The 14,346-nt window shown below is 38.9% G+C and overlaps 1 protein-coding gene across 5 annotated transcripts in view; it reads right to left on the reverse strand.

Annotated features, from left to right (window-relative positions):
* Positions 1-9,749: 9,749 nt before the first annotated feature.
* LOC127415153 (E3 ubiquitin-protein ligase pellino homolog 1-like) overlaps positions 9,750-14,346 on the reverse strand; it is a 51,733-nt gene continuing 47,136 nt past the window's right edge. For all 5 annotated transcript variants that reach the window (XM_051653781.1, XM_051653789.1, XM_051653766.1 and 2 more), the window contains 2 exons: positions 12,444-12,632; positions 9,750-10,484 (listed from right to left, as the gene is read on the reverse strand). In XM_051653781.1, coding sequence (XP_051509741.1) covers positions 9,867-10,484; positions 12,444-12,632 — 807 coding nt within the window. In that variant the 3' untranslated portion in view covers positions 9,750-9,866. The remainder of the gene's footprint in view (positions 10,485-12,443; positions 12,633-14,346) is intronic.

Genomic DNA, 14,346 nt, shown 5'->3' on the forward strand with positions numbered 1-14,346 from the left:
GTACCCAAGGTGCTGGAACCCTATTGTATCTGTACTGATTTTCTTACAATTATTTTTCTACCCTAAAAGTGTCTGGGTATCAGACACCATAAAATGTAAGATGATATAAAAAACAAACAAATAAATAAATAAATAAATAACATACAGGCTACCACATGATTGCAGAGAGTGAAATTGTGTAGGTCAAATGAAGCCTACTTTTCCATGCCCATGTAGTCTCCACCTAGTCCTAGTGCCCTGTTCATTATCTGACAAAATACAATGCAGCAAAAATGCATGACTTATTTTTGTGTGTGTGTTCAGTGATTTGTGTCCAGTAGTAGACTATCAAAACTATGGATGGCATTATGCAGTATCCATTTGGTTCCATTTGTCCTGTTAAATAACTGTGATTAACAACATGCATAGAATAAATGGAATGTCAAATGTTAGATTTGACCTGTTTATGGATGTACTATGTCTCGTGTGCTTCTGTTTTTGTCTCTGCACACACACTGAGAGGGAGGGGCGTGCATGTTTAGTTGGGGTGAGCCAATGACCTTGAGTTATTTATAGCAATTCAGAGTAGCTGCAGTCAGTATGCAGGACTGTACCATTCTGTTTAGACTCGCTTGAGAGAGAGAGAGAGTGAGAGAGAGATCTTATTTAAAACAGTTTGTATTTACATAACCTTAAAATGCTTTGGCAATACTATACTCCAATTGTCATGCCAATAAAGCTGATAGAGAGAGAGAGAGAGAGAATGAGGGAAGGGGATAATGGCAGATACAGCATCGCTCTAATTTCTCAATTTACCAGATCATCAGAATCACTACAAGGAGACCCTTAAAATATTTTAACATGCCTTTGTAGTTCATGCACCATTTAATGCACATACAAATGCTACATTTAAACTTGATTGTTTCTATTGATTTTAGTTTCAGTTGATAAATGAAATGCCTTCATTTTGTTCTCTCTTATTTTCTCACCTTCTATCCAGCATTTGCATTGCTGATTAAGTAAATCAAATGAAATCTGCAGATGTCACTCCAAAAACAAAAGCAAGAACATTTTCAAAATGAAGTCTATTTTAGGGGCTTTAAGATGTTTTGTATTTCAACATTACTTTCATGAAAATAGGGTGCCCATTCTCTTAATGCAAAACAAAAATAAAAATAAATTATATATATATATATATATATATATATATATATATATATATATATATATATATATATTTGAAGTCAGAAGTTTACATACACTTAGGTTGAAGTAATTAAAACTCATTTTTTTAACCACTTCACAGATTTCAGATTAGCAAACTATAGTTTTGGCAAGTAGTTTAGGACATCTACTTCGTGCATGACACGAGTAATTTTTCCAACAATTGTTTACAGACAGATTGTTTCACTTTTAACTGACTATATCACAATTCCAGTGGGTCAGAAGTTTACATACACTAAGTTAACTGTGCCTTTATGCAGCTTGGAAAATTCCAGAAAATGATGTCAAGCCTTTAGGCAATTAGCCATTAGATTCTGATAGGCTAATTGGAGTCAACTGGAGGTGTACCCGTGGATGTATTTTAAGACCTACCTTCAATTTCAGTCCCTCTTTTCTTGACATCATAGGAAAATCAAAAGAAATCAGCCAAGACCTCCACAAGGTACCATGTTCATCTGTACAAACAATAGTGCACAAATATAAACACCATGGGACCACACAGCCATCATACCGCTCAGGAAGGAGATACATTCTGTCTCCTAGAGATGAACGTAGTTTGGTGTGAAAAGTGCAAATCAATCCCAGAACAACAACAAAGGACTTTGTGAAGATATTGGAGGAAACAGGTAGACAAGTATCTATATCCACAGTAAAACAAGTCATATATCGACATAACCTGAAAGGCTGCTCAGCAAGGAAGAAGCCACTGCTCCAAAACCGCCATAAAACTGCCATTACAGTTTGCAAGTGCACATGGGGACAAAAATCTTGAGAATGTCCTCTGGTCTGATGAAACAAAAATTGAACTGTTTGGCCATAATGACCATTGTTATGTTTGGAGGAAAAAGGGTGAGGTTTGCAAGCCAAAAAACACCATCTAAACCGTGAAGCATGGGGGCGGCAGCATCATGATGTGGGGGTGCTTTGCTGCAGGAGGGACTGGTGCACTTCACAAAATAGATGGCATCATGAGGAAGGAAAATTATGTGGATATATTGAAGCAACTTCTCAAGACATCAGCCAGGAAGTTAAAGCTCGGTCACAAATAGGTCTTCCAAATGGACAATGACCCCAAGCATACCACCAACGTTGGGGCAAAATGGCTTAAGGACAACAAAGTCAAGGTATTGGAGTGGCCATCACAAAGCCCTGACCTCAATCTGCTAGAAAAGTTGTGGGCAGAATTGAAAAAGCATGTGCAAGCAAGGAGGCCAACAAACCTGACTCAGTTACACCAGTTCTGACTGGAGGAATGGGCCAAAATTCCAGAAACATACCAAATACTAACAAAGTGTATGTAAACTTCTGACCTACTGGGAATGTGATTAAATAAATAAAAGCTGAACTAAATCGTTCTCTCAACTATTATTCTGACATTTCACATTCTTAAAATTAAGTAGTGATCCTAACTGACCTAAGACAGGGAATGTTTTCTACGATTAAATGTCAGGAATTGTGAAAAACTGAGTTTAAATGTATGTGGCTAAGGTGTATGTAAACTTCTGACTTCAACTGTGTATATATACACTATATTGCCAAAAGTATTCGCTCACCCATCCAAATAATTGAATTCAGGTGTTCCAATCACTTTCATGGCCACAGGTGTATAAAATGAAGCACCTAGGCATGCAGACTGCTTCTACAAACATTTGTGAAAGAATGGGCGGCTCTCAGGAGCTCAGTGAATTCCAGCGTGGTACTGTGATAGGATGCCACCTGTGCAACAAGTCCAGTCGTGAAATTTCCTCGCTACTAAATATTCCACAGTCAACTGTCAGTGGTATTATAACAAAGTGGAAGCGATTGGGAATGACAGCAACTCAGCCACGAAGTGTTAGGCCACGTAAAATGACAGAGCGGGGTCAGCGGATTCTGAGGCGCATAGTGCACAGAGGTCGCCAACTTTCTGCAGAGTCAATCGCTACAGACCTCCAAAGTTCATGTGGCCTTCAGATTAGCTCAAGAACAGTGCGTAGAGAGCTTCATGGAATGGGTTTCCATGGCCGAGCAGCTGCATCCAAGCCATACATCACCAAGTGCAATGCAAAGCGTCGGATTCAGTGGTGTAAAGCACGCCGCCACTGGACTCTAGAGCAGTGGAGACACGTTCTCTGGAGTGACGAATCACGCTTCTCCATCTGGCAATCTGATGGATGAGTCTGGGTTTGGCGGTTGCCAGGAGAACGGGACTTGTCTGACTGCATTGTGCCAACTGTGAAGTTTGGTGGAGGGGGGATTATGGTGTGGGGTTGTTTTTCAGGAGCTGGGCTTGGCCCCTTAGTTCCAGTGAAAGGAACTCTGAATGCTTCAGCATACCAAGAGATTTTGGACAATTCCATGCTCCCAACTTTGTGGGAACAGTTTGGGGATGGCCCCTTCCTGTTCCAACATGACTGCGCACCAGTGCACAAAGCAAGGTCCATAAAGACATGGATGAGCGAGTTTGGTGTGGAAGAACTTGACTGGCCTGCACAGAGTCCTGACCTCAACCCGATAGAGCACCTTTGGGATGAATTAGAGCGAAGACTGCGAGCCAGGCCTTCTCGTCCAACATCAGTGTCTGACCTCACAAATGCGCTTCTGGAAGAATGGTCAAAAATTCCCATAAACACACTCCTAAACCTTGTGGAAAGCCTTCCCAGAAGAGTTGAAGCTGTTATAGCTGCAAAGGGTGGGCCGACGTCATATTAAACCCTATGGATTAAGAATGGGATGTCACTTAAGTTCATATGCGTCTAAAGGCAGATGAGCGAATACTTTTGGCAATATAGTGTATGTATATATATATATATATATATATATATATATATATATATATATATATATATATATATATATATATACAACAGTTAGTTTTGGTCCTCAAATCTGATTGGACAAGAGACGTTCCATGAGAACTGATGGGCTCACACCATCAACACTCCGACGCTTCACTGTGTATGTCCGACTGTGTTCGTGAGGTTCTAAACTAAAGTGTAAGAGCAGTGCATATGTGTAAATAGCTATATGTGTCTCTTTATTATATATATGCACTAAGGCACAATTTACGCACTACTAAATATGTGAGCACTGCACCATTAAACTTAGGTAGAATGTAACCCTATGTCTAAACTAAATATTTACGGAAGTCTCCGACAAGGGTAGGGTTGCTGTGCATAAGGTTTTAATTAAGTTGGGACATAAAGTTCACACTAAGGGCTTAGTAACTACTAGTTAGTTTGTAACTAAGTCAGTGCTTAATTTGGTTGCACAACCTGTTCTTAAGGCAAGACTTAACTAGTAGATCATAAGCTCTCTGTAAAGTAATGCGTATTCACATGATATGATGTTTACCTGTATTTATCCAATAGGCAGCCTTGAAATTTGTACACAGAAGTGTTAAACAGCCGTGGATTTCAGTTTGATCTTGTTCAAACCTTGTTTGCTCACAGAACTGTCAGCTGTAATAAATTATATCCCCACTGAAATACGATACGTAATAAAACAAGATTTCATTAATGCTATATTTAGCCTATGTGAATAACAATATTCAATAACTGTATCTAAAATGAATAAGGGGCAATAAATAAATAATTACTTATACAACAGGCTGGAAAAATAGATGTTTATTCATTTAAAAAAATAATAATAATAATTCTCCCCTTTGCTCCCCAATTTGCAATACCCAATTCGCAATGTGCTCTAAGTCCTCGTGGGGGCGTAGTGACTCGGTGGCGGAGGACGAATCTCAGTTGGCTCTGCGTCTGAGATGTCAATCCATGCATCTTATCACGTGGCTTGTTGAGCGCATTACCGCGGAGACATAGCGCATATGGAGGCCCACTATATTCTCTGTGGCATCCACGCACAACTCACCACGCACCCCACCGAGAGCAAGAACCACACATTGTAGCAACCACGAGGAGGTTACCCCATGTGACTTTACCCTCCCTAGCAACCGGGCCAATTTGGTTGCTTAGGAGACCTGGCTGGAGTCACTCAGCATGCCCTGGATTCGACTCCAGGGGTGGTAGTCAACGTCAATACTTGCTTAGCTACCCAGGCCCCCAACATTTATTAATTTTAATATCTTATATTGTATATGTTGTGACTTGACACAATACACAGGAAAGTGCACCATTGGTTGAATCATGCTGAAGAAGTAAGTTTTTTCCCGTAAATGTTAACGTGTGTAAATGCCAACATCATCATATATGTCGAATGACTGAAGCCTGTCACACAAAATATGAGCTCATTGATGTCATTAAATGAGTCTGCTTTTTTATTCCATCCGTTACTCCTGGTCGGAGGCTCCGTAAATAATTAGTTTATACATAGGGTTACGTTCTACGTAAGTTTAATGGTGCAACGCTCAAATATTTAGTAGTACATAAATTGTGACTTATTGCCCATTTACGCAACAACTAGGCTAAGTTCTAACTTACGTACAGCTGGTGTAACCGGCCCCAGGAGTAACGGATGGAATAAAAAAGCAGACTGATATTTTATGACATCAATGAGCTCATGTTTTGCGTGACAGGCTTCAATCCTTTCGACATACAGTATGATGTTGACATTTACACTCGTTTACATTTACGTGAGAGATAAAAACGTACATTTAAGCGGCTCTTCAGCATGAAACCATACTAATGGTGCAGTTTTCAGGGTGCGTTGCCCGGTGCAAAAGTTTCAACACATTCAAATTATATATAGGATATTAAAATGAATAAATGTCTATTTTCCAGCCTGTTGTAATAGTATTTGTTTATCACCCCTTATTTATTTTAGATACAGTTCCTATATATTGTTACTTACACAGGGCAAATATTCTATTTATCAAATCTTCTTTTATTACGTATCATATTTTAATAGAGATATAATTTATTATAGCTCACAGTTACATGAGTAAAGAAGGTTTGAACATCAACCGTAACAAGATCAAACTGAAATTCACAGTTTTTTAACACTTCTGTGTACAAATTTCAAGGCTGCTTATTGGATAAATACAGGTAAATGTCATATTATGCGACTACGCATTACTTTACGGAGAGCTTACGACCTACTAGTTAACCCTTGTGTGACCTTCAGGACATTTGTATCTTTTTCATTTTTGTTTTTTTCGATCATTTTGGCTTTGTTAATGGCAATGGCATAAATTTTGCCAAAGGTGTGTATTTTGGGGAGAATTTTTCTATTTCAGCCTCAGTTTCTCAAATACATCTATAAAACACTGTGTACACAAAATAGTTACACTCAGCACCTTCAGGACAAAAATGTCCCCATTGAAACCCATTAAAAATGCAGTATTTGATCCCAGTGCCAGTAAAGCATAAAATCACGAATTCTATGATATTATGCTTTCATTCTGGAGCCCTAGCTTCAAAATTTACTTTTTTTATATTTTCACCGATGGCACCATTTAGTTTAGCCTATGGAGCAAATACAAGCTTTTTTCCTATTTTCTGTTTGCTGTATTATAGAGCACTGCAGGCCAATTGAATAAATGATGCAGCAAAAATTGTGTGGGTGTGTTGGTATGAATGTCAGAGTGTGTTTTTTTTTGTGTGTATTGAGAAATGTGTGTGTGTGTGTGTAAAAAACAACAATGACATTATGTAAACAAACTGGCATTTAAAGGGTTAAAATCCTGAAAATGAATTAATATTTGGTAGTTATGATCAGGACTGATGTTGGTTAAAAAATTATGAGACCTCTGAGTAACTTTTTTTTTTTTTTTTAAGCACAAGGGTTAAGTCTTGCCTTAAGAACAGGTGGTGCAACCAAATTAAGCACTGAATTAGTTACAAACTAACTAGTAGTTACTAAGCCCTTAGTGTGAACTTTATGTCCCAAATTACGTGAGACCTTACGCACAGCTGGTGCAACCTTACCCAGCTACCGCGAAATAGGGAGTAATACCCCTGCTTGGATGGCTATTTTTCCACTGAGAAAATAGGATGAATTTGACCAAAATGACATTATCATCAGAAAGCTGACTAACACACTACATCATCTCTTGGGAGTGGCAACAGGTGATTGCACACACTCCCTCTCTCTCTCTCTATCTCTCTCACTCACATACACACACAAACACACACACATCCTTGTTTCTCCAATAACTTGTTAGAAACAGCCCAAGCCATGATACTAGTTCTAAAGTGACATTTTTGAATTACTAACGAAGGCTTGGACACATTATTTGGTTTGAACTAGCAATGACAGATTCTGATCCGTGCACAAATGCGTTTTTTATGACCGTACTCAGTTTTTCCACATTTTTAAAAAATGTACTTGTTCATTCAACTGTTGTATATAAGCAATATCACACTCGCAATCATGCTATATGGCCCTACATCAGTGGCCTCGTGCCAGTGGCTGAATCACAGCAGTGCTGATGTAGGGCCATATAGCACAATTGTGAGTGTGATTTTGCTTAAATATATATATATATATATATATATATATATATATATATATATATATTTATATATATGAATATTATATCAGAATATATACTGTATATACAGGTGCATCTCAGTAAATTAGAATGTCGTGGAAAAGTTCATTTATTTCAGTAATTCAACTCAAATTGTGAAACTTGTGTATTAAATAAATTCAGTGCACACAGACTGAAGTAGTTTAAGTCTTTGGTTCTTTTAATTGTGATGATTTTGGCTCACATTTAACAAAAACCCACCAATTCACTATCTCAAAAAATTAGAATACATCATAAGACCAATAAAAAAAACATTTTTAGTGAATTGTTGGCCTTCTGGAAAGTATGTTCATTTACTGTATATGTACTCAATACTTGGTAGGGGCTCCTTTTGCTTTAATTACTGCCTCAATTCGGCGTGGCATGGAGGTGATCAGTTTGTGGCACTGCTGAGGTGGTATGGAAGCCCAGGTTTCTTTGACAGTGGCCTTCAGCTCATCTGCATTTTTTGGTCTCTTGTTTCTCATTTTCCTCTTGACAATACCCCATAGATTCTCTATGGGGTTCAGGTCTGGTGAGTTTGCTGGCCAGACAAGCACACCAACACCATGGTCATTTAACCAACTTTTGGTGCTTTTGGCAGTGTGGGCAGGTGCCAAATCCTGCTGGAAAATGAAATCAGCATCTTTAAAAAGCTGGTCAGCAGAAGGAAGCATGAAGTGCTCCAAAATTTCTTGGTAAAAGGGTGCAGTGACTTTGGTTTTCAAAAAACACAATGGACCAACACCAGCAGATGACATTGCACCCCAAATCATCACAGACTGTGGAAACTTAACACTGGACTTCAAGCAACTTGAGCTATGAGCTTCTAGACTCTAGGACCTTGGTTTCCAAATGAAATATAAAACTTGCTCTCATCTGAAAAGAGGACTTTGGAACACTGGGCAACAGTCCAGTTCTTCTTCTCCTTAGCCCAGGTAAGACGCCTCTGACGTTGTCTGTGGTTCAGGAGTGGCTTAACAAGAGGAATACGACAACTGTAGCCAAATTCCTTGACATGCCTTGACCCCAGCCTCAGTCCATTCCTTGTGAAGTTCACCCAAATTCTTGAATCGATTTTGCTGGACAATCATAAGGCTGCGGTTCTCTCGGTTGGTTGTGCATCTTTTTCTTCAACACTTTTTCCTTCCACTCAACTTTCTGTTAACATGCTTGGATACAGCACTCTGTGAACAGCCAGCTTCTTTGGCAATGAATGTTTGTGGCTTACCCTCCTTGTGAAGGGTGTCAATGATTGTCTTCTGGACAACTGTCAGATCAGCAGTCTTCTCCATGATTTTGTAGCCTAGTGAACCAAACTGAGAGACCATTTTGAAGGCTTAGGAAACCTTTGCAGGTGTTTTGAGTTGATTAGCTGATTGGCATGTCAAAATATTCTAATTTTTTGAGATAGTGAATTGGTGGGTTTTTGTTAAATGTGAGCCAAAATCATCACAATTAAAAGAACCAAAGACTTAAACTACTTCAGTCTGTGTGCACTGAATTTATTTAATACACGAGTTTCACAATTTGAGTTGAATTACTGAAATAAATGAACTTTTCCACGACATTCTAATTTATTGAGATGCACCTGTATATGAATGTTGACTATAGTCTCTTTTTCAATATTACACAATGTAAATTGTGGCCTTGAATGAAAATATGCTAAAGTATGAACTTTTCACATCTCCCACTCTTACACATGGCAATCACCATTTTTTATTTTCAACTTTTATTTAATCATTTATATTTACACATTCTGCATCACATTACAAATTATTTCCCTTTTTTCATCCCTGCCTTGTTCACTAGCTCTTAATTTAATTTTCATCCCCCATAGTCCAGGCTCTTTATTTGTGTTTTTCAATCTTAAAGGGATGGTTCACTCCAAAAAGGAAATTCTGTCAACATTTACTCACCCTCATGCAATTCCAAATCCCTATGACTTTCTTTCTTCTGTGGAACACAAAAAGAGATGTGTGGCAGAATGTTAGCCTCAGTCAACATTCACTTTCATTGAGTTCCATACAATGACAGTGAATGGTGACTGAGGCTGTCATTCTGCCTAACATTTCCTTTTGTCTTCCACATAAGAAGGAAAATCATATGGGTTTTGGAGCGACATTAAGGTATGTAAAAATTGATAAAAACTTTAATTTTGGGGTGAATTATCTCTTTAACGTCACACTTTCTGAGTGGTAAGTTCCTCTCAGTCCACCGGCCCTTGGAAGATGAGTTTAATGTGGCCTTGTTCTCCGGTCAGCCAAGTTCCACAGAAAGGACAAGCAGCGTGGAAGGCATGCGTTCCGTGCGGCAGTGGGATTTGACTCCAACCTTGCACCGTCTTTTCCGAGCACACGTGACCGCAGGGGCAGAACGCGTGCGTCGGGGGGCCTGCGTCCAGGTACAGCCCTCCTTCACACCCGAGCCAGAGGGGCACATAGGGGCCCACACCTCTGCACATGGGACACTCGCGCTCTCCAGTGGTAGCTGGAGCCGTTCCTCCGCCCCCAGTTAACGCCAAGGCAGACGATCCTGCCTTTTCCTTGCGAAACCCCCAGTTGTGGTAGCCGTGAACGTGGCCGCAGTTCATATAGACCCAGGGCTGTTTCTTGTCGATGGTGGCGCGTTGGGCCAAGCTGGGGAAGGCGAGTGTATTGAAGCCCACAGGGCATTGTGGACGAGCAGCATTTAGTTCTTGCCGTAGAGACTCAAGCTGTTTGAGAGTCGGGGTGTGACAAAGACCGCTGGGGGTCCGCCAGAGCAGAGTTGCCCCGCAAAGATCGATTAGAGAACCATCCTGCAGCATGTTCGACTCATTCTCGACCTGTGAGGTAAAGACCACACACATACAGACTGAAACTGTGCAATTTTTAAGCAATAAAGGATGAGAGGTGTGCTATATTGTGAATATTGTCATGGCTAAAGGGCTTTCAGCCATCATTATGTTCACAATATGGCACACCCTGAAGTGACTTATTGCTTTTGTGAAATGGTTCCTATAAAATAAAAAAATTGAAGGACATATTTTCATTAAAACACTATTTTGTTAAGCATTCATTAAGTGCCATTCTTCCACTAGAAAATATAGTCTATAAACTAAGACATACACTAAGGTTAAGTCCGTGTCTATTAGCTTTGAGACTATCTATAAGCTAGTGTACTCCTAAAATTAACTTTTAACAGATATTTTTTCTTCCGGAAAAATTTACCGGAAAGTATTTATAGCTCATCTTGCACTAAGGGCAGTATTAAAATTTTTGTCAAATAAAATGCCCTCTAGAATGACAATGCCTCCTCCCACTAATACCACCTATCACCGAATAGCAAATCTTGGTTTATAGTTCATGATGTAAACCAAAGGGTACTGTTGGAGGCCTTGGATATGTGCCGCCCCAACTTCCTGTTTAAATAGGAAATATGTCAATACATGAAAAAGAACCCGTCAAGCCATTTCATGGGGCATTTAATTGTTGGCCTATATGTCAACAGACTGTTGCACAATAATATTCACAATAGCTGGGTGTAACAGGTGTTTCATGTCATAGCTATTATGACAATGTATTTTAGCATGGATGGAAAGCTGTATTTAAAAAATCAGCATCCTGGATTGTAACTATACATTTTATAATATGCGACTACTTTCACAATCCGAGCTGGACTAGCTTATGTTTAATGTTAAAAACTTTTATGTAAAATTCTACCTGTAAGGCAAAGACCACATGTATTTGTTCATGTTGTTCCAAACCCATATGACTTACTTTCTTTTGAGAAACACAAAAAGTGGTCTTGCGTTCGTGCTGTCTGTGCTGGTTATTGCTTGATACACTAAAGGAATTGTGCAAATCAGGCAATGGCGCAAATGCACCCACAGAATCTGTGCTGAACACAATTTGCACAGCACAGTTCCTATCTTGGGGGCCGGTTCTGTGCACTACTGTATATAGCAAAGGATGAAGCAAACCACCATAATCTGGCACGGGACTGTACAGCACCACTCCACCACTGTGATCCAGACACCTGAATCATTTCTTTAACATAACTAAATTGCTCTTGACTTCACTAAACATATGGATATGTGCCAGGTTATAATGCTGTTCTCCATCATTAGATCATAATTTGATGAATTGCTGCTGCCATGATCAAAAAGTAAAAATGAACACAAACATCACTTTTCAATGAAATGTGAATGAAGCTCAATCTATTATTAACCTAATATACATACAAAGGGGGCATGTTTGCATGGAAAGGAATGACAATTACTTAATTTAAATATACCATGCACAAAAGAGGTGCAACTCTTTAGTGAATTCACCCCACTGTGTCTTAAAAACATGGCACTTTTGTGCAAGACACTGAAAAAACAGCAAGACACAGCACAGCGGTCAAAAATGTCTGTAAACTATACATATAAAAAAAAAAGCGCTGACTGACACAAAAAACTCGTTCGGGCCCTCAGTCACCATTCACTTTCATTGCATCTTTTTCCATACAATGCAAGTAAATGGTGACTGAGGCTGTCATTCTGCCTTGCAACTCCCTTCGTGTTCCACAAAAAAAAAGAAAGTCATAAAAGTTTGGGTAAGTAAATGGTGACAGAATATTCCTTTTTGGGTGAACTGTGCCTTTAAGAGTTGGATGAGCCACAGCTTATTCCATTTAAGACATTCAGCTTTTTTAAGCCACAACTAAAATCAGCACGTTTAACAGAAATAACCCCCCCCCCCCCCACCACACACTTTAAGATTACTGCCAATTTGTCAACGTGATTATACCAAATTCTTACCAGTTTTCCTCTTTGCTGGGCAGATCGTGTCTCTCGAAGGGCAAAAACATTCCCACATACTGAGATCTCCCTCCACACCCCTGGAGCGGGCTCAGATACAAACTCCCCTGCTGGGTGCATCACAAGCACCCCATTGGTTGTTAGGCCATCCATCAAACCATCTGAGGTCCTCCATTTAGCAGCTCGCTCCTGCAAATCAAGCATTTCAAGAGGGTTTACAAGAATATTACTATTCTCCTCTTACTATTACAGTCAGTATCAAAATTAAGCCACTGTAGAATCAAAATATGTGTAATGAGTCATTCACAGATTACCAACAGTTGTTTATAATGTATGTTTACCATTATATAATAAACACATGGACAAACCAAGCTTAGAGGATTATAATGCACAGACAGATACTGTAGGCTTTCCGTTTATAGCTACTAGCTATTACACAACACACCTACTACTTGGAGCAGCTTTATAAAGTGGGAGTCTAAAATATTTATACCTGGCTTGAATACAGTATCCATTCTTTCTCTTTCCACCTTTACAGAGCAGCAGTGGGCAGAGAGCTGCACAAAGACATTTGTCCATAGCCGTGCCTTGATAGACATGCCTGGCTATTGTAATTACCATTAATGTACTCAAGTATTTTTTAAGAGTAAAAAAGTAAATATCCATCGAGTTAGTTACAACCAATGTCAGATTAAATAATATGGCCTCAAGCAGCAATGACGGGCCCAAGCACCATGGGTCCATTTCCACTTGGTGGCTGTCAGAAATCAATGCAAGATGGACACATGCATTTGGCATTTGACATTATTATAAACAATTGAAGAAATTTGGGTAAATATAAGAGAACTATTTTGAAGTCTGTTATAAGAGCCACACTTCCTGCTGCCAGGTGATGGTGCTATGCCCATGACCCAAAATAGTCAAATCCATGTGATTAGCCCCCAAGACTAAACATACATCTCAATTTTGAACTAAATCACACATTGCACACAGAAGATATGAGACACTTCTTGTTTCCCATTTTTCGCCATTAATTTAATACCTCGCCATGACAACACCATTCGATATTTCAAAATCTGTTCGCAATTTAGCATCTTCAATGTCTTGGCATAATGTTGTCTAAATGTGGTGACAGTCTCATGAATCCCCTAGGAGGAGTATTTAAAAGTTCAGAGACTGCAATATTCAAAAAACCAGATGGCTGACTTCCTGTTGGGCGGAGCTAATAATTATGATAATAATCATAATAATTATTCTGAAAGTTGTCCAGCTTGATGATAACTATATATGTACTAATTTTGGTGACTGTTGGTGAAAATGGGGGTGCTACAGAAGATGTCTTACATGCCCATTTTAAACCTGTTAACTATCACTGGCCAACAGGTGGGCCGTTTGAGTGTGGCTATAAAACAAATGCTTTGCTTTATATCAAAAACTTCATGAATGTTCACAAACTTGGTATCAAATTAAAGCTTAAAAACTCAACTTTCATCTTCTGCAGTTTATTTTGCAATTAGAACATTACAATGAAAACATATTTTAAAATGTTAAAAGAGTGCATTTTTAAAACATGCGACTTATGTTTCATGTTCTCTGCTTATGATCCGATCCAATGATTGAGGAAAAAACAGCATGCATTTCATTGTGAGGGTCCACTGATGAAAATGCAACAACCACGTCAGACTGGTTAAGTAACATTATTACCTTCTAACTGAAGTTCTATTAATATTTTTGCATCTGTGATTATTTGGCAGCTTTAATCACCTGAAATGCCCGCTAACATTATGCCAAATGTTTTTAATGTAAGTGTATTATACAGGAAAAGCTTTTATGTATGTAAATATGTTTGATGCTATTTGTTATAATAAATGTATACATAATATAATATAAATGTGAATCTATC

Source organism: Myxocyprinus asiaticus, chromosome 2 (genome assembly GCF_019703515.2).
Source record: "Myxocyprinus asiaticus isolate MX2 ecotype Aquarium Trade chromosome 2, UBuf_Myxa_2, whole genome shotgun sequence".
Classification (NCBI taxonomy): domain Eukaryota; kingdom Metazoa; phylum Chordata; class Actinopteri; order Cypriniformes; family Catostomidae; genus Myxocyprinus; species Myxocyprinus asiaticus.